This window comes from Haliaeetus albicilla, chromosome 26 (assembly GCF_947461875.1).
Source record: "Haliaeetus albicilla chromosome 26, bHalAlb1.1, whole genome shotgun sequence".
Taxonomy (NCBI): domain Eukaryota; kingdom Metazoa; phylum Chordata; class Aves; order Accipitriformes; family Accipitridae; genus Haliaeetus; species Haliaeetus albicilla.
In genome coordinates, this window is record NC_091508.1 from 12,822,489 (window position 1) to 12,849,545 (window position 27,057).

Consider the following 27,057-nt stretch of genomic DNA (forward strand, 5'->3'; position numbering starts at 1 on the left):
CCCAAAATGCCAGGGCAGGAGGCCGCTACGTTCCCACCGCCCACTGGAGAAGGCAGCGAGCTGGGAGACAGCTCTGGGAGTAAAGCACCCCAAAAACCGCTTGCAGCAACTTTTATTTGGGGGGGGGGGCGGGGTGCCTCCTTTACCTATGGAGGCCAAACCAGCATGGGGGGGGGTCGTTAACCCCCGCAGCACCCGGTGGAGGTACACGCGTGTGTGTCTGCGTGTTACCCAGTGCAGCTCTGCCCGCCAAGGGGGGGATCCCCCCTCCAACCCTGCAGCCGGGCGGCGTTGGAAGAGCGTCCCGTTTGGGACACACACGACGGGACACATTAACCCCTGCAGCGCTGGGCCCGCCGGCCGGTGGGTTAACCCCTGCAGAGGTGCGGGTGGGGAAGGGGGCGGAGGGAAGCGGGGTGCCCCCCGCGGGGGGCGCGGGGGGTCCCCGCAGCGCCGGGCGGGCCGGGGCGGAGCGGGCCGGGGGCGGGGGCGGCGGGGCCGTGCCTGCCCCGGCGGCGGCGGGGCCGGGCTCCGGGATGCGGCGGGGCCGGCACCGGGCGCACGATGCGCTGCGGGGCGCTGGCGCTGGCGCTGCTCTGCGCCCTGCCCCTGTACCCGGAGGGGCTGGAGCCCCCCGAGCCGGGCTCCGGGCTGCAGGCAGGTAGGAGCTCAGCGGGGCGGGGGGGAGAGCCTGGGAGCGCCCCCGGGGAGATGCCGGAGGGGCGTGCGGTCGGTTGGGGCGGCCCGGGCCGGGCTGCTCGGCGCGGCGGTCCCCGCTAGGATGCACTGTTAGCCCGGGGACGGCCGGGGGTCCGCCGGAGCGGGGAGCGCCGCTCGGAGCGGGGCCGGCCCCCGGCGGCAGCCGGGCTTCTGCGGGGACGGGGCGGCCGTCGCCGGGGTCGGGACGCGGACGGACGCGCACGGACGCACGGACACACACACACACACACAAAACCCCCCGGTGCCCCGGCAGCCCGGCCGCGGGGCAGCCACGCTTGCTTTGAGGGCCGAAAGGCTTCTCCCGCTGCGAACGGCACCCCCCGTGGGCTGCCGGGGCCGGGCGGGCGGGGTTGGGGGGCTGGCAGGGAAGGACTGTCTTTGGGGGGGTCTCGGTGGGGCGTAAGGGTCTCCGGAGGAGGGCACGGGGTCCCTCGCCCTGCAGGAGCGGAGCAGCCGGGCTTGCCGGGGTTTGTGAACGGCTTCTCCGAGGTATAATATAACATAATGGGCTTGTGCGGGCCACAGCTGGAGCTATTCTTGTATCTGGGGCACTGCAGCACGTCTCCACGTCCCTCGTCTTTCCCCTCTGCGGCTGGTCACCGAGTCACTCTTTTGAAACTTTTCATGAAACTTTTGGGAACGCCGAGTCCTGTCTCTCCCAGGGGCAGGAGGCCCTGCCCGGCTCCCGCCTGGGACGGACACAGTGGGGTCCAGGCCCCTCACCCTATAAAATGGGGCGCAGGACTGGTTTGCCTCATGAAAACTCCAAGCCAGCCGTTTCCAAAGTTTGGTGCGTGGGGCTGGGACTTTTCACTGGGAAGTGACAGGCTGTGCAGGGGATGGCGAACACTTGAATAAAGTGACTATAAAAAGGATGTTTATTTTGAAGGAAGGACTGACTGTTTCTAAGACACTTGTTGCTGCATTTGCATTGTGCTAACACATACGGGTCCCAGTCAGAAGCAGTGACCTCATGCTCCTGTTCACTGCGTGAACCACTGCCCAAAAACATGCGTGTTTGAGCATGCCAGAGGCTTCAATACAGCCGCATTGGTGGGAATGTGTTTCTGAGGGGGAAACCACTGATTTATCTCAGTAGCGCGTAACTCCGCTTGAACCTTGGCTTGGAAACAAGGATGGAGTGATGCAGTCCACAGCCTGGGAAACTGAGCTGGGAATTGCATTCCAGGGGCTGGAACTGGAGCAAAATCCAAGTGGGGATAAGGTGCGGGGGGACTGGGGTTGAACTGAGGAACTTGGGAGGTGATAACTCCAGTGAAGGTACTGGGCTGTGTGGGGAGGAAGGGAGAGGGCAGAGAGGGGTGTCTGCAGCCCAGTGTTTCCCTGGGCACAGCAGGGAAGGGAAGAGCTGGAAGTCCCATTTGGCTGTAGCAGCATTAGGAAGCTTCATTCTCATTATATGTTCTTATTTCCTTTGGGTCATGGGGCTGCGCTGAGGAGGATTTGACTGAGCATCGTGCAGATGTGTGCCTTTACCCTTTGATCGTTGCTGCCCAGGCTGGTAAAGGTCACGAGCTCAGGCGGATTTTCAGGTTTTATTGTAGATCCTGCTGGTGAATGGGGCGCAGTCCTCCAAAAGTGTGGGTTTCTCAGGATTTGGCATAAAACAAGACAGTTCTTTGGGGTTGAGGCTCTTGTTTTTCAGCCAGTCCCTACTGATGGTGCAGTTCTACTCCGAGGAAGGCCTGTGCAGCTCAGCTGCAATAGCTATGCTCAAGGAGAGGGATGGGGAGCAAGGGGCAGTCGGCTGCAGAGCTTGGCTGGCCTTCCTGACCTTGGAGCTGGGCTTGTCTTTGCAAGCTGGAGCAGTGACCCGTGGCACTCCTGCGGCTGGCCGGGTGCTTTGCACACTGAGCCCGAGTCAAGTGGGGAATAATTGAAGCGGGGAGTGAGTGCCAGAGAGCAGCTAATGACTTGAGCCGGGAGTTGGTATTCGAAGCTGGTGGGACCTTATTGAGGTTGCGTGTTCCCTCTGCTCTGCGCAGCAGCAGAGAGGGCATGGCGTGCGGCATTTGTGGCACCTTAGGGATGGAAGGAAGTTAGGATCCGTTTCTTAGAGGATCCATTAGGAAATGAGGATCCCTGTCTTCTTTTCTCACTCCAGCTCAGTCAGGATTAGGTGATTTGTTGATGTCTCCTGGTTCTCTGCTTGGGTTGGGGTAGCAAGCAGTTGGTATTTCTGCAGCCTTGCTGTCACAGAATGGCACCATCTCCTCCCTTGTGTCAAGCTGGAATAGTGGTTTGCATGACTCATGCTTGGGAGAAGTTGGTTTCTAACTTCATAAGCCCCAGCTGGGGCTTTGGGTTTTAAAAGCAGGAGGTGAATCCATCTGGGAGGGAAACTAGGCTGTTGCCATTTGTTGTGTTTGTAGCTGTTACCAAAAGGATGCTCGCTGATGATCTCAGGAGGGCCAAGGGTGCCAGAAATGGGTGGGAATTGACTCCAGCGTGCTGGGAATGGGGATGCCCGGTGTCCTGTCCTCTGTGAGCACTGCTCCCTCGGAGCACACCCAAGCCCTTTAAGCAAACAGTATTTGCACTGAATCAAATCCGTCCCTTGAGCCCTAATCCACACACTACCTGGAGCAGCAAGCTGGCCTGGAAATGGCGGAGAGGTTGATTTTTAGGGGAGCATTATAAGGCAGTGAGTGGGAGCTGATCTCCCTGTGATCACTGCTGCTGTGGAGCTGTGTGTAAGCTGATGTGCATGGCACGTTGTGTGGGGTATGCAAAGCCCCAGGTGCCTCCTTCCCAAGGCTGAATTATTGAACTTGCACCTATTTTTCATGGTTTGAGCTGTAACGATTCCTGAGTGAGACCCCTCACAGTGCTGTGGGTCTGTGATGGTGGGGGAAAGGTGGCACTGGCAGCGTTTCTCTGTATTCGGGGTGCTGTGGGGTTGCACAAGCCCCAGCTGCCTCTGAGCATCCCCCCTCCGTGTCCCAGTGCACAGATGTGCCAGCGCCAGTGGGCACAACATGAGTGTTTCTGGGGGCTTTGCTGAGCTCACCCCGCTGTTCAGGGGATACTCTGGTTAAGAAGGAGGGGAAAGTGGGAAACCTCCTTGGTGTAGTGGGAGCCCAGTGGCTCCGGGGCTCCTGGGAGCTGTTTTTTCCCTGTAAAGTGCAATAACCATAATTGCGACCTGGCCCCACAAAACACAAAACTCTCCAAACCAATCCGGAAAAATCCCGTCTGGGAACATGACCCAAAAATGAATGCGCACTAACAATTTGCCATTAATTAAAGCTTAGAGTCGCCCAATTAAAATCTGCTTAATTAAGGGATGCATCTGAAAATGCAACGCTTGGCTCCTGCAGATGGTATTTCTTGCTCGAGGGTTGGTGAAAGTAGTCTTTCAGTAAATTATCCTCCTGGAGGTCTGGTACTCCAAAATGTTGAATACAGTGTTGTGCAGCAAGGCTCCTCAAATCTGATGTCTTATGCGATCGTGTGCTTGTATGTGTAGAATGTGTATGTGGACTTTGTAAACTAAACATTTAACCTAATGTAAATATGCAAAATCATACATAAATTGTGATGTGTTAGTACTATTTGTGTATGTACGATAGCATATGTTTTATATGATATAGATCACATTTGTGTGTGTGCATGTGTGTGTATATAAAGCTTACAAAATGATGGTAATCTTAACTAGTTTCAAGTCAGATTGCTTAAAAATCCAGAAATACCAGATTTGGACTCTTCATGTCATCTCCATTTGACCTTCCGGTGCATGCACGTTACTATGGAGTCCTCAATTAGGCAATTATATGGTTGTTTTGTAGGTTTTTTTTCCCTCACAAGACCCTAAATTGTGCATTTAAAGTGACATAAATACAGGGGTCACTGCCTCTATCCCCATCACAGAGAGCATCTGTGCAGCCTTCCCCTGTGGCTGTTTGCCCCTGTGAAGGCAGAGAACAAACCATTAAAACTTCAGGGCTTGCAGAAGTTGCGTGAGCCGCCAGACAGAGCCCACCAGTATATTTTTACAATGCAGCTTTTATCTCAGAGGTCCTTCATGCACTCCTCTTAGCTGTGTTTTTTTGCACCAGAGGATGGAGGGGAGAGCCAGCCCGGGTCTGTCGTGCTTCGGGTCCATTTGAAAGGGGCTGGAAGGATGGATGTGGGGTTGCCGCGGGGTTGCCGCAGGGCTGCGCTGCTTCCCAGGGGGCTGACATGGCCAGTTGACGGGTCGGTCAGCTCTGCTCCCCTGCAAAAAGAAGAATCAAAACCTAGAGAACTCGGTGCAGTGATTTCTGTGCTGGGCCTGAAGGAGTGTATCCATTTTCCTACATGATGTGAAAGATGTCCCGTCATAGCATGAAGACTTGGAGTGATGGTGAAGCTGGCCCATTCCTGGGTGGGCTGCAGTGAGCGATTGCCCTCGCAGCTGAAAAACATTCCCCTTATCTGTAGTCTGAGTTTGCTGAGCATCAGTTTCCAGCCATTACCTGCTAGATGAAAGAGCCCTTTTCCACCCTAAAATCCTTTGGTTCCTTTGTCCACGAATTGGGAGGAGGTGGGTAGAGGCAGGGGCCCTTGCTGCTTTCCCTTGGACAAAACGTGCGTGGCACAAATGCCGTCACTTGCACTTAATAACTTTTGGTTGCTTGGTTGTATCCCCACTTGCACCAAACTCAGTGCAGTCGGGTGCCTGCTTGCTTGGGTGTTTTGGGAACTGAGACTGGATGTGACCCCAATTTCCTCTGACATGTCTGGAGGAGAAGGCACTGACCCAGGACATGACACTGCATTTCAGGATGTGGCATGTGCTGGACGTTTTCACACTGCCCCCCTAAATGCTGCCATCCCACCTGCTACCGCTTTCTTCCCGAGGTGATGGGAGACACATAATGCTTATGGCAAAGTCGTAAGCGATGGGTACGCTCGGGTGCAGGGACACTGGGGGGGGTGTGCATGCACGGAGCTGGTACCGCTCCTGGGGCTGCTGTATTCAGACAGCTGCTGTGATGATGGTTTTTTGCTGTGGTGTTTAACTTCGCCGAACTTGAGCTCTTTGGATTGAAAAGTCTGTTATACGTCTGTCTCATGCTGAATTATTTGAAAAATTTCAGCCAAAACTGTCCAGCAGTTCCCAGGATCCCTGTCTTCAGTGCGTATTTGTATTCCTGTAAGCTGGAGTGCAGACTTGAAGTTTGGCAGCATCCCCATGAGAAATCCTTCCAGATTAGACCAAGTTATAAAATCTTAAACCTTTCCACGAGCAATGGGGCGTATGGAGCCTCATTTCCTAAAAACTCTCTCTCCCTGTCGATTTTTTTTAAAGTGCCCACTCTCTGTGTCAGCAGGTCTGGATCCTGCCCTGGGCCGACTCCGGCACTTGACAGCCCACGTCCCCACGCGTGCCACCAGGCAGAGCAAATAAGGACCAAGGTGCTCCTGCCTGCCCTGCAGCCAAGGATGCCAGCTTGCACCTCTATTTTTTGCATGTAATAGGTGGAAATCATTACATTCAAATTCCAGTGTGCTGGGAAAGGGTTTGAAGGGTGAGTAAGTGCTGTGCCTTAGGGGAAGGTTTTTCTAGAGGAGAAGCGTAATGTGCGCCTGTGCGCTGCAGGTTTACGATCATATAAACTCACCAGGGAGTTGAGCTAGATGATACATTCATCACACCCGTGGAAAAATAAACAGTTTGAACTGGGCTGTGCGCTGTTACGCCTAAACTGGTGTCTGCCCGTGTCGAAATATTGACAGAAGCCTCACTGCTCTCCCAGGCAAAGCCTGGTGCTGGCAAGCAGCTCCTGGTCCCGGGCCTGAAGCCCAAGCTAAGCCGCGCTGGTTTCGGGTTTGCCTCCAGTGAGGTGGAGGGGTCGGGGGGGCGGACACAGGGTTTGGTGTGAGAAGCAGCTCGGGGTGGCTGTCCCTACCCCTTGCTTTGGGGCAGGCTCCCAAAAGTCTCCTCGTTTCTTGCAGGGGGAGCCGCCATCTGCTCCCAGTTGAGGTCCCGGCTGCGCCACGGGGGCTGACGTAACGTCGTTCCACCCCCGGCCGAGGAAGCCAGAGCTCTTTGTGTATGTTCAGTATGAGCTATATATACATATAACATTAATCTTCGCTCTCACAAGCCTCGTAGTCATCGCGGGGCCGTGGGGCTGGTGTTAAGCCTGTGTGGGCAAGCGATGCTGGCTGCGTACCACTGTCAGTAGCTGGGGATGGTTACGGCTCAGCCTCCGAGGAGAGCAGCCTGCTCCCCTGATCGCTGCGGCGTATGGGATCGTTTGTTCCTCTGGGATTTGGTTCTGTTTGAGGCTTGTTTGGGAAGGAAAGCTCAGGAGGCCCTTCGGAGAGGTGGTGGATATCGGGTGGCTGGTGGGGACTCTTGGGTGCTGGGGGCTCGGTCCTCGCGGCCCCAGCTGGCTGCGGGCTCGGGGCTCGGCTCCGGCGGGTGCGAGGAAGGGGCCCTCCTCCGCAGGGGTGCTCTGGCATCTGCGAGGGGCTGTGCTGGTGTTGCAGCTCTTACCCAGGCAGGTGGGGAAAGGGTCTCTCCCTGCTCCTGCCTGTCGGCCCTGGCAGCGTTTCGGGGGACAGATGTAAGTGCAGAAACCTCATTTCCTTCAGCTAAAAAGAGAGCGGATGGCTGTTCGTCCCAACCTACCATTGCATAGCAAGTTTTGTTTTTTTTTTTTTGTGCTTTGCTCCCTATTTTTAAACAAACCAGGCTGGCAAGGCTGGGTCTGTCCCCTTCCTTCACATCACACAGCGAGCGTGGGAGAGTTCAGCGAGAGGCCAAGCATCCTTGGCTCTGCCAGTTGCACCGTGGGGTGTAGCAGCGCAGTGAGACCTGGTGCTGCCGTGGGCTCTGCTTCGCTGGGGGCAGACGGTGACGCTGGCAGAGCAAAGTGTTTCCTGAATGCCAGCTGGTGGCAAAGGGATTCCTTGTCCCTCTTGTTCCTTCATTGTGCAAAGTCTTAATTCAACCTGCAGCCCCTGTGACAGAGCAGTCGGCTGAAAAGCTTTGCTCTCTTGTGGTCATCAATTAAGAAAAAAACCTCTCTAAGACTTAAGCACCCTCCTCCCCTGCCTTTCCCACTCTAAGAACTCAAGAGAGCAACATGGTGACAAAAATCAGCTTCTGTTTAGGGCACATCAACCTTGACAGTGCATCTCTGTCCCACAATGATGGCAATTAGTGCAGCACTAATTACCCACGTGGAACTTGGCCTAGCTCCCCCAGCCCTCCCGGCAGTGTAATTCCTGCGGGGTTAAAGGCCGCCTGAGGTCACATTGCACCGATCCCAGTGCTGCTGGGGACAAGGGTGCCCCGGCGCGCGGCCGTTGGTGCTGGCCGGGTAGATGGGAGGCAGGCAGCGGGACGGAGGGACGCAGCAGCCCCTCGCCCTGCGGCCGCGAGTCTCTTTGTTCCATCGGATTTGCCACAGTGGTTTCATAGACGGGTTGCAGCAGCTCTGCGGGAAGGAGTGCCAGATTTGCTGTGATAAGGTGGATTTCTTTTTCCTGACTTCTTTTCCCTCTCCTCCCTGCCTGTGGTGCCTGCTGGGGGGCAGCATTTCTGGGAGGGGGCAAGGAGACCCTTTCCACCCAGGGTGCTCAGCAGCCTGACCCCCACCTCCATCAAATCACAGAATCATAGCACAACCCACATTGGAAGGGACCTCAGAAGATCATCTGGTCCAACCTTTTGTGAGTAAGGGAGCCTAGGTGCGATTCTCTAGCACCCTGTCCAATTGTACGTTGAAAACCTCCAGCGATGGGGACTCCACCACATCCCTGGGGAGGTTGTTTCAGTGACTGATTGTTCTCACCGCAAAAAAAATCTTTCTTGTATCAGGATGAAACCTGCCCTGGTGCAACTCGTACCTGTTGCCCCTTGTCTTCTCCATGTGACTCCTTGTGAAGAAGGAGCCTCTGTCCTCTTTGAGGCTACCCCTTAAGTACTGGAATACTGTGATAAGGTCCTTTTGAGCCTTTTCCAGGGAGGACAGACCTAACTCCTTCAGTCTTTCCTCACAGGGCAGGTTCTCCAGCCCTTTGATCATCAAAGCTCCTCTCTATTTTCTGCCTCTCCTCCCATCCGCTGCTTGGTGGCCAGGGCTGGATGATGTGCTCCGCTGCAGCCTGCCGAGGCCGTTGCCCTGTTGCAAGCCCTAAAATGCGGCTTGGTTCCTCCTCTAAAGCTCACGGGAGCTGCGGTGGGGAATTCTTGCTGCAGGAGTTCTTGTTGGGGAAGGCAAACAGGGAGCTGCCTGTGGATTTCCCCCCTCCTGCCTTTCCATGGGTGTTCACTCCTGGGAGGAGAGGGTAATGGGGTGGTTAATTAACGAGGTTTCAGCCAGGGCTGGTCTGCTCAGGGTTTTGGGAGGGTTTCTGAGGCTGTTCAGCAGAGCACTGTGCTGGAGTAGTTGTCCTGGCTGGTTCCCAATTACCATGGGCATCGTGTGAATAGTGATAGCTATGCCAAAACTGCTCTTCACCCAAGTGTCCTTTTCAGTGCTTGGAGGTTGTCAAGTCTTTCTGTCAGTGTTGCCAGTCCAAAACATTTGAAGAGTTTGTCAAGGGACCCAATATTTATTTCTGGAATATCGAGACACAGATACACACTTCTGTGCTTTTTTCCACAGGAAGCAGGTTCACAAATCCTCTTTTTAGAGCAGAAGGGGAGTTTCTGCCTAATTCCCATGACTCCCAGAACTGAGGCTCAGGGAAAGCTCCAGCTACCTTGCCAGCATTCACCAGGTGATGCACACCAGCTTGCTTGAGCTGCTGTAACTTTATTGAATAACCAAGCGCATTAAAGACTTTGCCAAGCAGTTAATCCACACAAGACTTTCTCAGAAGCTTAACACTGGCATTAACACAAATATCCCTCTGTTAACATTGCATTGTCCTTCCCAGAGCGGGTTCATCCTTGGATGCTTCTCTTCCAGGTCCCCCTCAGCATCCGTCATGAGGAGCAAAAAGTGATTGCCCCTTTCTAGACACATACGGTTTTCTTTTTAGGCTTACCAAGCTCTGACTCCTTTTCTTTTTTTTAAGAAAGGGAAGATGTTAGTGTAGACCGTGTGGCTTTGCGGCTGCCCGGGCAGAGGGAGGCAGCTGGGGTTTTCTAGAGGCACAATGCCCTTTGGGATGTGGGATGTACCTGAAAATTGGAAAGATGCTTGCACTGCGCTGTATCTGAAAAATGCCTGTGCTGATCCGAGTGTGCATGGCATCTCCCATGGCAGTTCAGCCTGCAAGGGCATCACTGCTTTTTTTTTTTTTTTTGGACACAGTCAAGTTCTTTGTAAATTAGTTCATTATTTGAAAGATGGGAGTGATTAGTAAACAAATTGGCAGAAGACGGAGATGTACTGGGAAGGGAATCTAGCCTCAAACATCAGAGCTAGCTGGAAACATTTTCCCCCACATCTTTCTGGTGTGTTTTCAACACGAAAATGCACTTTCTGCAGCTGAGATGCTAAGATTTTCCTACACAAAATTTTCCCTCAGGAAAATATGTAGCTTTTTCATTGAGAAAACAGAAATAGAATATTTCACTCAGGCCAGTTCAACCCCAGTAAAGCCCTTTCCAGCCTGGAGAACTCACTGTACAGCCCAGGAGATACCAAATTGCCTCTCCTTGGGGGCTGTCTTGCCCTGCTCTGCTTCTCCCTCCCTATCCCAGTCAAGCAGGGTGAGCAGGGGGAGAGTGGGTCCATTAATCCCAGGAACTAACACAGCTCCACAAGGCGATGAAGGTCAATACTGAGCTCCCTCCGAATGGAATATGATGGTCCATTTCCACAGATCTCATTCAAATTGTTTCACTTGAGAAGAATGTCAGAATTTCTTCTGTTTTATCCAAAATGCCTCAGTGAACTGTCAGGCTATTTTAAAACATCCATCTCCACCCCCCCACCCTTTTTTTTTTTTTTGGCAGCGGGTTTTCTATGCTCTGAAACAAGACAGATGGGGCAAGGGTATTTCAGTGTCTGATCACAACCGGGCATCGAGGCAAGGGCGTAAATGCTGGCATCTCCCCTAGGCTGGGATTTCTCATGTTTGCTGCAGTTTGTTGAGCATCACGGGCTTGTGCCAGGCTGGGGAGGGCTGAGCCTTCGCTGGCCCCAGCTGCTGCAAAGGGTGAGCTTTGAAATATTGCTGCAGCCACTTGTGTAGGGTGCTTCATGCATTTCCCTGGCCAGTCTTGCTGGGTAGCAAAGAGCTGATGTGCAGATTTGGGGCTGGCGATGAGTGAGGGCAATGCATCTCATGGAAAGGAAGGGCCGAACCTCCTGTAGCTCATATAACTCGCAGCTTCTGGCACCACTTTGGGGAGTTAATGTGGGTGCTTTGCCCAGAGGCTGGGCATTTGCCATTCAATGGCACAGTAACCTTCCTGCCACCAAAAAAATGCGGGCAGGAGATATTGCTGCCAAGAGCAGAGTCATGGCGTGAGGCTGAAGCACGTTCCCAGGGGGTTTAAGCCCATTCCCAGGGTGGTGTGAATCTTTGCGTGTGCATATAGCCTTTTTTCCTGCTCTAAGGAGTCCCATAATCTGCATTTATGCTCGCTTGAGAGGTCTGCTCGGCGGTGGGCACCCAGCACTGGGGATGGGACCTGCTGCTGCAACACCTGGTGTTCCTTGTTGTGTTTAATGACTCCATATGGAAGGTGTGCAGAGTTCATCGCCTTCCAAATGTGCCGAGGGGAAATTATAGGGGTTGAGCACAGGTCAAACAGATTTAGCCCAGGGAAAACAGTTGATTCTTGTTGCTTTCACCAGAGTGCAAATGAAGGTCAATTTTTTTTTATTATTATTTTTGGTCTTTTAAAATCACTCAAATAGCAGTTTCTACTTCTTAAAGGAAAAAAAAAAAACCCTACAGAAAGGTAATTAACTTTTTGTGGAAAGCTGACTACCCTCACAGCTAACATTATGCAAAGGCACGCTTCCCCACTTGCAGAAGATGGATGTATTCTAAGTTGATACATTTGATAAGACATCAAATATTTCCAGCGGGACTTGGAGAAATAGGAGAAGCAGGTAGGTAATATATTGCAGAGACATCTTAAAGCACTTCAGCCCCAAACTCATCCATGACAGATGCAAGGATAATCTCTTGTGCTGCTATACTGCAGGCAGCTGTGGAGGATGCAGCTGATGCTCACCGCAGCAGCCAGTCCCAAGTGTTTAGAGCTGGTAATGAAAACCAGGAGAACATGGGGGGCTGGGGGGAGGATAGTTTAGTGCAGAGAAGGGTCTGGGATCTTTCACACCAGCTCATCTGGGTGGTTTTGATGGGAGAAGCTAGTCCAGTATGCCTGCCTTTTTTTGGGGGTGGGGAAAGGTCTAGTTGCTAGATGCCCAGTGCCCTGACTTGGAGAGCGTCTGGGAGCAGATGGCTGGGACTGAGCTAAGGACCGAGTGCTCTTCCCGTGCAAGAGCTCGCTGGTGGAGGGGGTCCACACACGTGTGTGCAATAACTAACTTTATGATGGGTGATTCCCAGGAAATGAAACGTCCGTAGCCTTTGAAGTCAGGACTGAACTGGGAAGCAGTGGGATTGAGTGGCCGTGACACAGAGCAGGGCTGGGGCTCCCTGATTTTTTGCTCTGCCCTGGCCCTGCGCTAGCTGCTGTTTCTCTGCCTGCACTTTCTGTCTGTAAAGCAGGGCGTGATGCTAGACAGATGCGTGCCTTTGCTCTTTCTGTAATGGCTCTGAGCTGAGATCTCTTTGCAAGACAAAATGCAGCCAGGCAGTAGATTATGTTCCATTAGCTCCTCACTTTCTCTCTTTTTTTTTTTTAAACCTGCTAGACATGATGTTTTGAAGAAGTGCTGTTATTTTGCCAGCTTGCTCTGTCTTATGCTTATCCATTCCCTCTCTCCCTTCCCCTGTGAGTGCCAATGTTTATGCCATTGCAGTTTCAGCAGAGCACTCTGGATTGTAATGGAGAAATGCGGGAGTTGATGGGCTTGCTGGGAGCAGATCCCACCAGCTGGGGAAAAATGCCATGTTGCAGTGCAAGAGGTGAGGATGACACGACTCATCCCTGAAAGGTGTAAATCAGAAGAGATATTCAAAGTAACGCCAGGCATGAAGACTATAGAGTCATAGGAGGAGGAAGGAGAATTTATTGGGGTATTCTCTATGTGTACAGCACCATGTGGGACCCAGACCTGATGCGTTTTGGGGTGCTTGTATACCTCTGTACTAACAATTAAGTGTATGTATACTTGAGTATAAGTACATGCTACAGGTTAAGTATGGCTGTTCAGAGTGAAAGAGGTAAATTTTGTTATTACTTTTTCTGCTTTCCTGCTGCTGAGCCTTTGTTTCTAAGCCACGTTTTCGGCGGCAGCTTCCACTGGGAGTGGGAAATACTTGATTAAAGAGGCAGGTTAAACGAGTTGCCATCCAATGAAGGCATCTGCCACACAGGAGTGAAACCTTTAGTTTGACAGAGTTGCATTATTAATACTTTTCTGAAGTCCTTGAATGGATCAATTAAACAGCTGGGTTTTGCCTGTGGAAATGCTGGTCTTTGTTTTGGCAGGTGGTGATGTACCAGGGCTGAGAGAGATGTTCTGTAATGAGAGCTATTAAAAGGTCATTAGCGATGCAGAGGGTTTTGAAGCTGGCAGCGAGCTTTGTGTGAGCAGATTTTAAACAACTCCTGCGCTCTCTTTTTTTTTTTCCTTTTTTTTTTTCCTCCCCTTAATGGAGCATTTTGAATGTTTTAATTCTGAGGGTGGCAAACTGGAAGATGTGGGTGAGAGAGCTGAGGAGACAGAGGACCTAGTCTCCATCGTGCCACATGGTCCTCCTCGCCCTGGCCAGTAACAAGAGGGCATGGGGTACAGAGTTTAAAGTGACCTGCAAAGAAAGAGGGAGAAAGAGAGAAAAAAACAGTGGATGTGTGCTCTGTACGTAGAGTTTGAGTGACTTAAAGAACAGCTTTTTGGCCGGGTGGCCTCACTGTCCTAGATCACTTGGAAACTCCTGCCTGTGCCTGCATCCAGCCAGCTCCTCAGTGCCTCTCTGCTGTTTTCCCCACGAGTTCTCTAAGTTTGAACACAGCCAGCACCACGGCACAGAGATGCTTTGTGGTGTGGCTGCCAGAGAGTTTGCAGGAACTCAGTGGCTGCAATCAGCTGATGGCAGGGTCTTGCTTTCTTCCAGGGCAGGGCTGTCGGTGTAGGGACCTTCATTCCTGGCAGCACGTGAAGAGGTTTGTTTTCATTTCATGAAGATCATGTGTCTGCCTTGTGGCCTTAGAGCAAACCTGGGAAACCAAGCCCCAAGCTCCCTGCCACAACCTAAATGAAAAATTGCACAATTTGTTCCTGTTTCATGTCAATAACTGCAAGGTTTTGTACTCATTTGGGGGGAGAGAAGGGCCTGAGTTCCTCACACAGGAGTGTTTGAACAAGACTTCAGACTGGGGCAGATTGCAGGTCCCATGCTGAGCCCTCCTATACTCCATAGGCAGCAAAAAAAGGCAGCTGGAAATTACCCCCAGTCTTCCCACAGATGTGCTCCGTTGCAGGGATGGATCCATTCCAGGGACAAAAGCGAAGCAGGTCAGAGCTGCCTCAGACCTGCTCCTGGGGCTGGTACAGAGGAGGAAAATCCTCATTCCCACTTGCCAGTGGGAACTACAGGGGGGTGAGCGTGTATTTAATCCCCCTAAGCCGTAGCTGATGGCCAGGTACTTTCTAGTTGCCATACAGTTTGCACCAGCTCTTGGCATCAAATCCCTTGGGACTGAAGTCAGCTTCGATGGCTGTAAATCGGAGGCTGCCATTGCCGGGTGGGTCAGCGCTTGCCCCTGCTCCCTCGGGCTGGCTTGAACCTGGACGAAAGGTGGGGGCTCCCGGGCTGGCTGCCCACCCCGACCTGCTCCCAGCCCCTGGGGGGAGAGCCGCTTCCCTGGCTTGCTGAGGCTGAACCAAAGCGGTGCCCATCTCCCTGTGTGCCTGTGGCTTGTGGGAAGCAAAAGTCATCCTGCTCGGACCGAGCAGGTCTTGCAAAACCACGTACTGTGCTTTAATGGCAGAGGTCTGCATTGTTTCTCTCCTTTGCAGGGCAAGCCTTTAAGCTGCTAACTTGCTTTGAGCAAAAACTTCTTTTGGTGGCTCTTTCTAAGGAGGAGATCAGGCGCCTGCCCAGGGTAGGCAGTTTTCTGAATACTTATTAGTGGGTTTATTTTATAATGCCTCGCTCGTGGTTTTCCTCTCCAAGTGAGCAGACTTTTGGGAATCCTATACCTTCTACAGTAAAAGTGCTGTTAATTTTCTTCCACAGCTCTGCTGGTTTTAATTGTAACCTCCCATGTTAGCTGTAACAACCGACATGTTGATTGTATGTGTTATTTAATTCACTGCTGACCTACCTCAAGGTTGGGTTGTGGTAGAGTTTTAGTTGCCGGGAGGACTTTAAATCCAGATTAGATGTTTTTCCTCAAGGAAAGATGTTTTTGCAAATTCAGCCACAGCTGTTGGTCTTAAAGTAGGAATTAAGCTGGAGACCTTGTTTGGTATATTCTTTGTAGGACACCAGATCACAGTGTTTTGGTGGTTTTTTTCTGGCTTGAAAATGCTTAAATAGGAGCAGATCCTGTGCTCAGTGACCAGTCTCATACCATTTGATGGATGCTGATTGAGCAAAAGTGACCCAAAATTAAATTAAAGCAGTAAAAATGCTGTGCCTCACTGTTTATCCCAGGCATGCTAGCCTTAGAAGGCAGTGCTTAGAAGTTATATCTTTGGTTCTTGTGGTTTAATGATTTAGATTTTATATTTTTCTGTCTTAAATATACAAGGCAGTCACGGTTCTGGGTGGGCAGGGTGTGACTGCCCCAGAAGCACTACTGATGTTGTTGGGGTAGTTGCTTGCTGCTCTCTGGAAGAGCTGGGCTGGTGAGAAATCAAGTTTTATAGCTGTTGAGATATTACAAGTCTGTTTAACATCACATGCAGCGGCAGGAGGTGTAGAGGAGGTATATCACCCACATCCAGGAGTGGGAGATTGTCATAGCATAATTCACGTTGGAAGAGACTTCTGGGGATCATGGGGTGCAGGCCCTGCTCGAGGCAGGTCCGTCTAAATCCAGGCCATTGGAAGGGCCACCTGGAGATGACCGCTGCTGGGTGAGCGTTTTCCTGCAGAGGCAAGAGTGGCATTTCCAAAACTGTTCCTTTGTGTCTGGGCTCTTATTTCTGATATGTGCGGTCTGGTTTAGTTTAGCTTGGTCTTGAGCCTTGGAAAGAAGTGTCTGGGGTTACGTCAGAGACTGCAGCTTTCTCATTTCAAGTACAAGGAGCCAAGCGATACTCGGACGCCCGTTCGAGGGGAAGGGGAGACAGGGCTGACACACTCCAGGAAGTCCCAGGGTATGGAGGGAGCTCCAGGCCTTGTTGATGTGGGAATTGCAACTCCCAGCGCAGCATTTCATTCCCACAAAGAAGGGAAGGAGGAGAGGGGGAACATCGGTAGCTGGAGGCTGATCCCGAACCGTGTGGTTGCAGCTCTCTCGGAGGCATTAAAGCGATGCAGGAAGGAGCATCCCAGGCTGTCCCGGCATGTTGTGCTGCTCTGCCTCCTCCCCAGCCCTTCGTTTCAGCCGAGGGACCCCCATGCCTTGCAGCTTCCTGCCTCTCCTCAGCCAAACATGTGCAAACATGACCGTGAATCCCACCCTGGATGGTTTTTACACACACAGGCTGGTATTTCCTCCCAGCTCCCTCTCCCCCCTGCATGGCCCCCTCACAAAAAATGGAGTCAAGAATCGCTTGTGACCTTGACCTCTGAACCTCTCCTCCCCTCCTCCCCAAATGTGAAGCATCTGGCAGGCATGTGCTGCCTGGCTCCTTGTAGGGCTGGTGGAGCTGCAGTGATGTTACACAGGCTGTGGCTTGTCTCCAGGCTCCCTTGCCTTACTCACCCTTTTGGGACGTGTTTGCTCTGCAGCCCCGGAGTGGTGCCTGCTCTGGGCATGGTGGCTGGTGGTGGGGAGACCCTGCCTCTAAAAGTGATCCCCAAGAAAAGGGGTGGCTCGTGCATCCCTCCTCCTTTCATGTTGCTCAGGAAAAGTTTCCTCCAGTGAAAGAGTTTGGTGGCTGCCTTGGAAGTTATCAAGAGTTTGACTGTCACAGGGCAAGGAGTGATCCAGAATGACTCCAACCTGTGAAAAGTGAGCCAGATCTCCTCTGGGTTCCTGTGTACTTCTGGGTCCCAGCCAGGGAGTTCAACGGGAACTCTTTTTAGGGGCCATTTTGAAGAGGGAACCAGCTAGTTATAGTTAATCTCTTCCTGATGCCTCCAGCAGCCATGATGTTGTGTGGTCTGAGCTTCAGACCAACACAAAGATACCCAGATGTCTCATCCCCTGGCCATGGTGTGGTTGTCTCCTGCCAATGCAGGGGGAAGAGGAAAAGAGGTTCCCCCTTGTCCCTGGGTGATTCTGGGGTGTTGGGGATGATTCATCCATCCACAGAGCCAGGAGGTCCCTGAGATGCTTCCAATGGCCAGCGCTGGACAAGGAGCAGCTGGGAGCCGAGGCACCCCTGCGCTTTGTAGCACGGCAGCAGAGGTGCTTTGGGCAGGGAGAGGTTGGATCATGATCTCAGCAATTGCTGTGAGCTGGGGGGGTCTGCCCAGGGCTGTTCCTCACCCAGAACCACTCTCTGGAGGTGTCTCTGCAGGGGAAGGCGATGTTTCTCTCTAGGATGGTTCACTGCAGATGCGAGTTCCCACATCTTCATCTGTGGGGCCAACCTGTGAGTGTGTTTGCTACTGTCAGAGAGGAGGTCTTGGGGCTGGGCAGGAGCAAGCAGGGACTGGCACAGGAGTTGCTGCGGGGCTGGCCAGACCAACCCTGGTCGTAGTGTTGTGGGGAGATGGAAGCTTTCATCAGGGCTGGGATGTGGTGGATGGGCAACAGCTTCCTCCTGGGGGTAGAGGTAACCTGGATGGTTTTCTGGATGGGATAATAAACTCCTGGCTTTAAAAAAGAAAAAAAAAAATAATCAGGTTTTAGAAGGTTAAATAAAAATCACCTCTGAACCTTTGCATTCAACTTTTTGTGCTTGAACCATTCGCAGTCAGGTTTTCCAAGCTTTTCTCTATAGCTGTGAGGCTCAGGAAGGTTAATTAAAGAGAGATTCAGAGCTGTTAATGAGTCCAGCAGCTGGAGCGTTAAGTCTTTGTCTGCGTCAGTAAGTAGCGTGTTCTACCAAAAGCAGATCCACAGAGCAGCAAGTCTAAGGCCCCTATATCCACTCTATATGGGCTCTGTGGTTTTTACCTTGGACTGGTCCTGGATTTTCGGTCCACAGGATACTTTCCATGTTGGAGAACATGAAATGTCCTCCACAGCATTTCTTCTGGCTTAGAGTCACTAGAAAGGCGTCTGTTTGTGCGGTCCAAGACTGCTCTGCAGTGAAAGCTAAAGCACAGTAAGTGGGGATGTTTGGGTCATTCACCCTGAAATGCCTTCCTGATCCTAATTAAAATAACTTGTGCGTTGCTTTTTTTATTTGCTATGTTTATTTTCCCCCTTCAGAAACAGTTTGCAGAAGCATGTTGTGAACACGTCTCTGCTGCAGCTCGGTAGAGTACGGGCTAATGTTGTCCCAAGGGAGCCCTTTTCAGCCTTCCTCTCTGAAGGAGACGGGAAGCATGGAGGTCCCCACTGCACACTTCTGTCTTTAAAGAGGTGCAAGGATGGCAGAGCTAATTTTCAAGCAACCTCTCATAATCTGCATGAAGATTTGCTCCCGACTTGTGAATCTTAAATGACAGAGAGGCCCCTGGCCCTGGGCTCCCTCCTGCATGTGACTGTGACTCACGGTACGGTGGCAGACGTGCTCTGGCTTGTAGGCGTGCTCTGTGCTTGTGGAGTACACGTGCAGCACACTCACGTCTCCCTGAGCAGTGGAATAATTCCTTCACTCAAATCTGGCTGCAGCATCGAGGTGCCCTCCTGGCTGGTGCTGGCCATCAGGAGCCCCATCCCCGGGCTGAGCCTCCCCGAGCACTCCCCCAGGCTCTCTCCACCCGGGAAGATGCGAGAAAATGAACCCTGCTCCTTTTCACAGTACACAGTTGCCTTTCCTCTGCTTTAATCTCCCTGAATGTGTTTTTGTTTCATTTTTATATTCCTTTCAGGCTTTTACTGGAATTCCCACAGGGCCCAGGCCATGTGGGTAGGGGACGCTGATTGGAAACAGAATAGGACTGGAAGTAACTGAGATAAATGGCCTGATAAAACAGCCAGAGCCTGGCTGATGTGCAGAACCAGCGTGGGACTGTCCTTGCCCCTTCCTCCCTGCTTGGAGAGGGCTTGAGCCAACCAGGAACCAGCTCACTCCTATCAATTGCTTCCCCCCCCCCCCCCTTTTTTTTCCCTCTCTTTCTTAATACCAGTGTACAAACATTGCTGCAGAGAGCAGGGGTTAATGCAGCTCAAGCCCTGGCTCGTAAGCAGCCTGAAGAAGGCCCCTCTGTTTGATGGGGTTGTGCACGGTGAGGTCTTGGTCCATTACTGCTGCTTTACACCCGTGCCTTTAGAGGAGAGTTGACTGCCAAGGAGAAAGGGATGGGCATCAAGGTTTTCCACAGCATAAAGAGATGCATGTTGCTCTGCTTGGATAAATGAGTAGATTTTTCTTCTAATCTCAAACCTGAAAGTGGATAAGCGTGTAGGAGAGTAGTTGTCTTTTTTGAAGCCTGTAGCATCAACAGTTGCCATATCAAAGAGAGCACAAGAACTGCTTGCTCAAAGCACGGTGCAATAACCAGGAGATTACTGACATCTCTGGGTGATGGTTGCTGTTGCGTTTGAAGTGATGCCCTGGATTTGTCACTTTTGTAGCTCCTTCTGCAGCTGAGCAGAGCAAAGCTTCATCTGTAGCTCCTCAAGGACCCCCAGACCCCAGCCAGGGTTTGTCTTTAGCTTGATTGACAGTTTGCTGCTGAACACCATGACATGGGTCTCCCTAGACCTCGACCAGGACTGGCAGTCATGTCTCCTTCCCTGTGCCCTTCCTCTGTGGTTTTCTGTAGAAAAGTAACTGCCCATTGCTCCTTCTCCAGGAGGTATTAGTGTCCACAGAGCTGCCCAGCGCTGGCCAATCCCTTCTCCAGTGACAGCCCAGCTCTTGCAGGTCCTGACTGCATTTCACTGTGCAGTCGTAGCTGTATGCAGTCTGTCTCACTGTACCTTAAGGCAGTGATAACAGGAGGGTAGGGCAGGCTCTTGAAATGTAGGAATCAAATATTTTAGGGAGATGAGGTATATGACGCTGGTTGTCCCACATCTTAAGGCAGTGTTCTGGTCCCTGGGCTGTGGCAGGAACAGCTCCGTTGACTTTGTAGGCCTGTGATTTGGCTCTATGTTTTTCAGATTTTATAGTGAATGAATATAATTAAGTATTTAGGGCTAAGCTGATTCCTTGAAGTATTTATTTTGCTGGAGGTTTGGTGGGAAAGGTACAGCAGTTCAAGCCAATTCCAGTTTTTACATTATTTTTTTGTTTGCTTCGCTTCCAAACTAGAAAAAAAAGAAGCAAAGTCACTTCTTCATGTAGTCCTGCTGCTCACGGAGCACCACAATGTGCTGCAAAGGCTGGAAGCACTGCTGCAAGCCCAGCATGAGAGACTGCTACAGCAATCTCTAGGACATTTAATCTGATGGCTTGAAAACACACTCACCCCAGTTAGTTTGGAGAAGCCCTGCGAGAATTGTGCTTACAGCAATCTGCACGTTGCTCGGTGAATAAATCTACCAGGTATTGCTGACAGGGAAGTAATGTTCTCTGCCCTTAGGAAATACAGGTGTGGAGAGCAAGAGCAACCATCCCGTGGTGTCTGCAGCACACCAGCCTCAGGGAAGTATTTGTTGTACCTTTGTAGAGTTGCTCCTTATTAGGGATGCTTTGGGAGAGCCTAGAGGAGCAGAGCTGTGCTGTAGCAGAGTGTTGTCCATGTCTAAGGAACTCACAAGTGAGATGTGGAGAACGTTTTTGGAAGTGTAGGCCATTTAGGTCCTATGGGATCCCAGTTTCTTAAATCCTCTCCTCCCTTGGGACCATGCTCTCTGCAAAGGCACTGTTGTTGGATACTTTGGCTGCTTGTGCCTGTGCTGGACATGTGTTCTGTGGAGATCTGGGCTTCCTCAGCACATCCCTGGGAAGAAAAAATGGTGGAGCCTAGGGTTAGGAAACAGGGGGTTGCCTTTCCCGAGTCAGCTGCAGATGCTGGACATGGACATTGACCCTCCCTGGCCCGGGAGCTGTGCAAAGACGTAGGGGTTTGCCTGTCCCACAGGGATGCTGTGCAGGTGCCTGAAAGTGTCCTGCCACTCCAACTCCTCCACACAGTACCTAGACAGATGTGCCCGTGTAGATGGGTCCAGCAGACTGCCCTGACCAGCCCCGTTCCAGCAATAAAGCTTTTCCCTCCCTATCACAGGATCATAGAATGGTTTGGCTTGGAAGGGACCTTAATGATCATGTAGTTCCAACCCCCCTGCCATGGGCAGGGACACCTTCCAGTAGACCAGGTTGCTCAAAGCCCCATCCAACCTGGCCTTGAACACCATCCTCACCCTGCTCCCAGTTTTCCCACGAAGGCTGGTCCGTATTGGCTGAGACCTTAAGCTTCACTGCTGCTAGCTCCACGTTGCCGAGGGTGGGCATCTCTTCAGCAGCTTGCAGAGCCCAGACCCTTTGCAAGGTCACTCCCAGGAACCATGTAAAACCCCCCTGATCTGCAATTTGTTGTGGCTATCTTACTTGCCAGCAGTAAGATGCAAGGCCAGGTGGCAAAGATAGTTTTTCACAAGCTGGGAATGCTTTAATGTCTTGGAAAAAGAAACCTTGAAAACTTCCACCAAAAGGATTTCTCCCACTGTGATACTGGATACAGTATATGGCTTAAAAAATAATTCCTGGCACTTTTGGAGCACTATGAGATATATTGTTTTAGTTTAGCAAGCCCTTCTTTTTCATTCTGGAAAGTTAGCTCATGGGTCTAGCTTTTCTTCTTCTTTTTAATCATTACACAGGGGTGGCAGGGCAGTAGTGTAATGTACTGCTCACTTCAGTGAAGCTGGAGAGATACCAGTGTGGGTTATGGGTGACATTCATAGTAGAGGACTAGAGGAGTTCTGGTGTCTTCCAACCTGTGTGCATCTATAAAGATGGTAATTTGAGTGGTCCTCTTCACCACTCCAGAGTACGTTGTACTAGAGGTGATTTGAAAGTGAGGTAGAATAGACTTGTAGCAAAGTATTTGCCATAGAGGTTACCAGCCATGGTGCTGAGGCACTAAATCAGAAGATACGTCTACACAGAAGATGACTATATTTGGGGATGTTTTCAGGTTGGCTGCTTCCAGGTAAAGGAACAGTGAAGTTGAGGGAGGGTGGGCTTAGGGATCTGCTTTGATGGACCTTGATGGACTTGGTGGAGCCTGAAGCTGAGCTGCCAGTAGAGAGGTGTGTCTCAGTGACTTGGTGCATGTGGTGAGAAAGGGGGTGGATGGAGCAGCTACTGAAACTGGGTCTAGTTGTGTGAATGATTTCAAATTGAGAAGTGGGAGTGAAATTCAAAACCTTTAAAACAGTTGGTTTTCCTGTGTTTTGTAAAGAAAGATTTTGGGTGGTTTGGGTTTTTTTTGGAAATGTCCTGACATCTCAGAGGCTTAAAAACAAACTTTCATTTTCAAAACAGCTGTCTGTGTTTTAGTTGACTAAAGGTAACTTGCACTGAATAAAATAAGAAAGAGGTAACTCATCCACAGACAAAGATGAAACCCTTCATTTCTAGGCTGACTCAAAATGACTCATTTTCCTTTTTTTTTTTTTTTTTTAAACTCAAATATTGGGAAAGTTTTCTGTTTGACACCGATTTCCTTCCAGCAATTTTGTTTAACCCTGAGACCTCCCCCACATCCCAAATCCAGCATTTTCTCAGTGTCATCTGTTCAGAGAAGTAGTGCATCTTTAATGAATGTGTTTTTCCCGCACAAAGGCAGCAGGAGGAATGAAGAGCACATTTTTTTTGCAAGGCAGATATATCCCTGCTGTTAAACCAAGACTTGTCAACTCTGTGTCTGGGGCTCTCCCAAAATCTGCACGCTTATCTGAGATGGCTGTGCAGAGGCAGCATGCATGGGTGAGCGTGTGTGACCTCTGCCTTTCTCAGCTTTGCTTATGATGAATAAGAAAGGCTTGAAAACCGTTTTTTGGTGGGAAAAGAGAGATTTTCCTCCAGGTTCTTCTGCATAAGAAATTCTGGTTTTCTCCCTGGGAAATTTTCTAGGTTAATAAAGAAATGGAGAGAAAGGAAAACTTCATTTGAGCTGGGAAGACATTATTAGTGGGAAGGATGCTCCAATGCAGCTTTAGAAGTAGAAAATACAGGAGTCGGCATGAAACAGCCTTTGGACAGGATGCTTTTCACAGGGAGGAAGAGGATTTTGAATGCTGGGGAGAAAATGGGTGGAGATCTCCACATCCAGCAATGGGCTTTTGCATAAAGGCTGACAACCGTAGAGGTTAACCTATGCCCATGTGCTGTGTGTGTCCTCCTTGGGAACTCATCCCTAAATGAAGTTGCAGGAGGCATCTACAGTCCCAGTGGAGCATCCGTGCCCATCCTCAGCCAAGCTCACTGCCTGCAGAGCCTCCTCTGCCCAGGATCTGGCCATGGTGAGCCAGGGCTCAGCCTTGGGACTTGGGGAACTGTGGTGGATGAATGTCTGCTGAGGGAGCTCTGAGAGGGTCAGCCCCTCCTGGGGGGTGGTAAAGTGGTGCCTCCAGCACAGTTTGGGGTTGGACAACTTCTTTCCATGTGAAGGAAATCCTGGTTTATGTTTGTTTGCCCAGAGCCTTCTGAACTGTGGTTCAAGCATTATGGACTCAACCTGACCCATGAGGCTTTGGTGAAACAAGAAGAGATTTTTTTGCTTGGAGGTCTCAGGGTCCCTGGCCCTGCAGGTGGCCCCGATGCCTGGGAAAGCAGCAGCTCATGGCATCGACCAGCTTGCCATGAAATTTGAAGGCTCATGGGGACGCAAACATACTTTGGGTTTAAAAATACCAGTGGAGGGGGGGAGGTGAGTAGCTGTGCGAAATGCCGAGCATAAAGAACTTGGAGGAGCATTCAGGAGTTGAGTAAAGGTTGAAACCGCAACAATTCAATAGTTTGTGCAGGAAAATTGGCAGCCACGAGTGTGGAATGAATCACAAATGTGCACATGTTTTGCCTGAGGTGAAAATCAGAGTGCTTTTTGGCTGTGAAATGTCAGCTTGTTAGTCTGGGAAACACTCGTTTTTAATTTTTTCTTTATTCTTGTGAGCTGTGTTGAAGGGAGCATGAGGGAAAGGTCGGGACTGTTGCTCCTGCCCTGCTCTGCCCCAGGCTGTGCTGTTGCTGGTGCATGAGGCTCTTGTGCTTCTTTCTCTCTCCCATTCCTGCTCCGTTTCTGCATATCCCCCAGGGCAGACAATGTGTGGTAGCTAGATACAGCCTCCAGAACATTGTTCCCGATCAAATGAATTTTAACGCCAGGTCAGACTCTGAGCACTGACCCTTTCAACAGCATATCTAAAAGCAAAGGAAGCAGAAATAGATCCCTGCAAAGCACTGTGCACTTCACTTGCCTGCAGTGGAAAACATTCCCTTTAATGAAGTGCACGGTACTAATTTCGGTTTGGGCATTAGTCATACGCTGAGTAACAGGAGCTGGTAAAGGCACTTGCAAGGCACAATGGCAAGGCTCAGCTCAGGCAGATCCAGCTCCCACAGCCCAGGGCGGTGGCAGGCATAGGCTCACGGGAGCAGCGTCTGTCTGTCCCCTCTCCCTTGACATGGGACCTTTGCTGCTTTGCGGGAAATGCTAGTATCTCCAAAGTGATTAATTGCAGCATGAAGTGGCTGTATTTTAGCTAAGGTAAACCATGCGCTGACCTGTAGCTATTCTTTAAAGGGGAAAATTGGCCCTGCTGAATGAAGGCATGGCTAAGAGTTTCCCTGAGTTAGGATGGGTTTGGACAGAGGTAAGAGGTTTGCCAGATGCTTGTGCAATAGGGAGTCTCCTGAAATAGACCCCATGCTCTTGAGAAAAGCGGACAGGAGTTGCCTTTCCCTGCCAGCAGTTGAGACCTCGAGTCTCCCACAAGCTCCCATGAAGCGTCCCCGGTCCCATTGCTGCCAGGCGGGTGGCTGGAGGAGCCTGGCAGGCAGCAGACCATGCCCAGGAGCCCGGATGAGCCTGGGGCCCTGGCTCTCTGCCTACCGTGCTTGGCACAGTGCGGGAGCATGTCCCTGGCAGCCTCGTGTCCGGCCCCATGTCCCCTGCGTGTCCCCTGGCTTTTGCCCTCAAGCTCTCTTCCCTGAGTGCCAACTTCTCTCCAAAGCCAGGCCCATGGGATGGGCAGCACTGGTGTGCATCCAGCTTTGTGGATGTAGCTGTCATGTTTGTCCTGTGCTTTCGGGACCATTGATTACTCTGGGGTGATGTTTTTAAGGTTTTCTCTGCAGACTGGCATGCTGGAAACAGAGCTTTAAATGTGAAAGCAGATGCCGATGAGCATCCTGGCCCCCCACCCTGAGGGGTTTCTGGCTGGGGCACAATCTACCATCACAAACACTGGAGTCTTGTGCTCACCGCAGAGAAGTTTGTTGCAAAGTCTCTGCGGTTTACTGCTCCAGCCTCTTGTCACCCCCGAACTTGTGAATTCGTATGAGTCAAAATGGTTCTAAGTGTGAATTTGCCAGCTCCATGCATGTGTGTGCATGTGATGGTACATGGAGTGTCATGGGCTGGAGGGCATGAGGCCAAGGGCACAGTAAATTCTGGGCAGGATCTTTGCCTATTCTCCAGCTCATCTTACAGGGATGCAATAACAAGGTATTTCCTAGGTGAGTGAAGTGAGAGTGACCTGAGCCAGACCTTTACAGTTGCATTATATGATTTCTCCCCAAGTGAAGTCATCGGCTCTTATCAAGCTTGGAAAATGAAGCTATCTGACTCCCTCATGTTCCCCCAGCCAATTAGTCTTCTGGGCCGCTGCAGGGAGGTTGATAAAACACGTTTGTCATGAATACACTGAGACCCAGCAGAGGGAGAGGGTTGCAATTGCCAGAGCTTGATGTTAGGAGCAGAGCAGGCAGCTCTGCAAAGGAGCTCCGAGCACACGAAGGGTGAAAGCTTTGGAAGGATGCTCTCTGGATATCTCTGGCTCATATGGAGGTTGCCCTTTTGCCTGCGCCTCTCTAGCTCTGCCAAAGACTCCTGCCCCTCAGATCTGCTGGCAGCAGAGTTTGAGAGGTGAAAATCAGCCAAGTTAGGGAAAACACGCTCTGATTTTTTTGGCTGCAGCGAAGAAAATAGCAGTGAGTTTGGTCAATGCAAGGACTGAATGGTGGGGTTGTTGTGGTTAAAAGCTGCAGCATGTATTGCTTTAGCTGGGGTGTAAGAGATCACTGCTTTACACATGAGGTCTCGAGGGAGCAGGGAGGATATGACACAGGAGAAGACAGGCAAGAGCTTCCAGGGCAGCTAATTCTCTGATCCTTCCTTTCGGCTAGCATATGCACATGTACATCCTACTTATCTCAACACACATATCCTCACAGTGCCTCCACAGATTAGCTCTGCTTCATTTCTCCACTTGTACAAAAGAAAAATTGATTTACGCATGATCATGTGGAAATGGAAATGGAAACCTGGGTAACATGTCAAATCATTAGGGTGAGCCACTACATAGGTAGATCTGCTTGAGCAAAGCAGGTTGTGAAGTAGCATCCATTTGGATGCTTAAGGAAATACATTGTGTACATTTTCCTGGGGATCTCAGTTGGCAAGGACTTGTGTATATAGCTGGGGACAGCACAAGCCCTGGTCCCACATGGAGGGTGTGTGGATGCTCATCGGTGTAGTCTGCACAGGTTTAAGTTAACCTGAGACTCTTTCTTATGCCATCTGGGCAGATGTGCTGTTGCTCCCTCCAGCTGTGACCACTACCAGAAATGAAGCTGCACTTGCAGGTGCTGGTGTCTGACCAGACGGGGCAGCTCTGGTGTTTGAACATAACGTCCCCTGGGTCTGAAAGCACAAAGGACCTTTCACTGCTTTACTGCTGCTACTTTCCCGCAGTTTTTTGATAATTTGATTTTGACTTGGAAAACAGGAGTCGCAGAGATCCTGAGCCAACGTGTGCTTTTTCGCAGTGTGACAGATGGCTGCTGGCACACGATCAGACTCTTTCTGGTTGCCTTTCACCAGTGACTAACATCTGGGCATCTCGCCTTAGATCTGGCTTGCCTTGCA

At 51.1% G+C, this 27,057-nt stretch overlaps 1 protein-coding gene across 2 annotated transcripts in view; it reads left to right on the forward strand.

The window, feature by feature from the left end:
• Nucleotides 1-525: 525 nt before the first annotated feature.
• Nucleotides 526-27,057, forward strand: part of LOC138681972 (collagen alpha-1(II) chain-like) — a 99,824-nt gene continuing 73,292 nt past the window's right edge. For both annotated transcript variants that reach the window (XM_069770534.1, XM_069770535.1), the window contains exon 1: nucleotides 526-661. In XM_069770534.1, coding sequence (XP_069626635.1) covers nucleotides 565-661 — 97 coding nt within the window. In that variant the 5' untranslated portion in view covers nucleotides 526-564. The remainder of the gene's footprint in view (nucleotides 662-27,057) is intronic.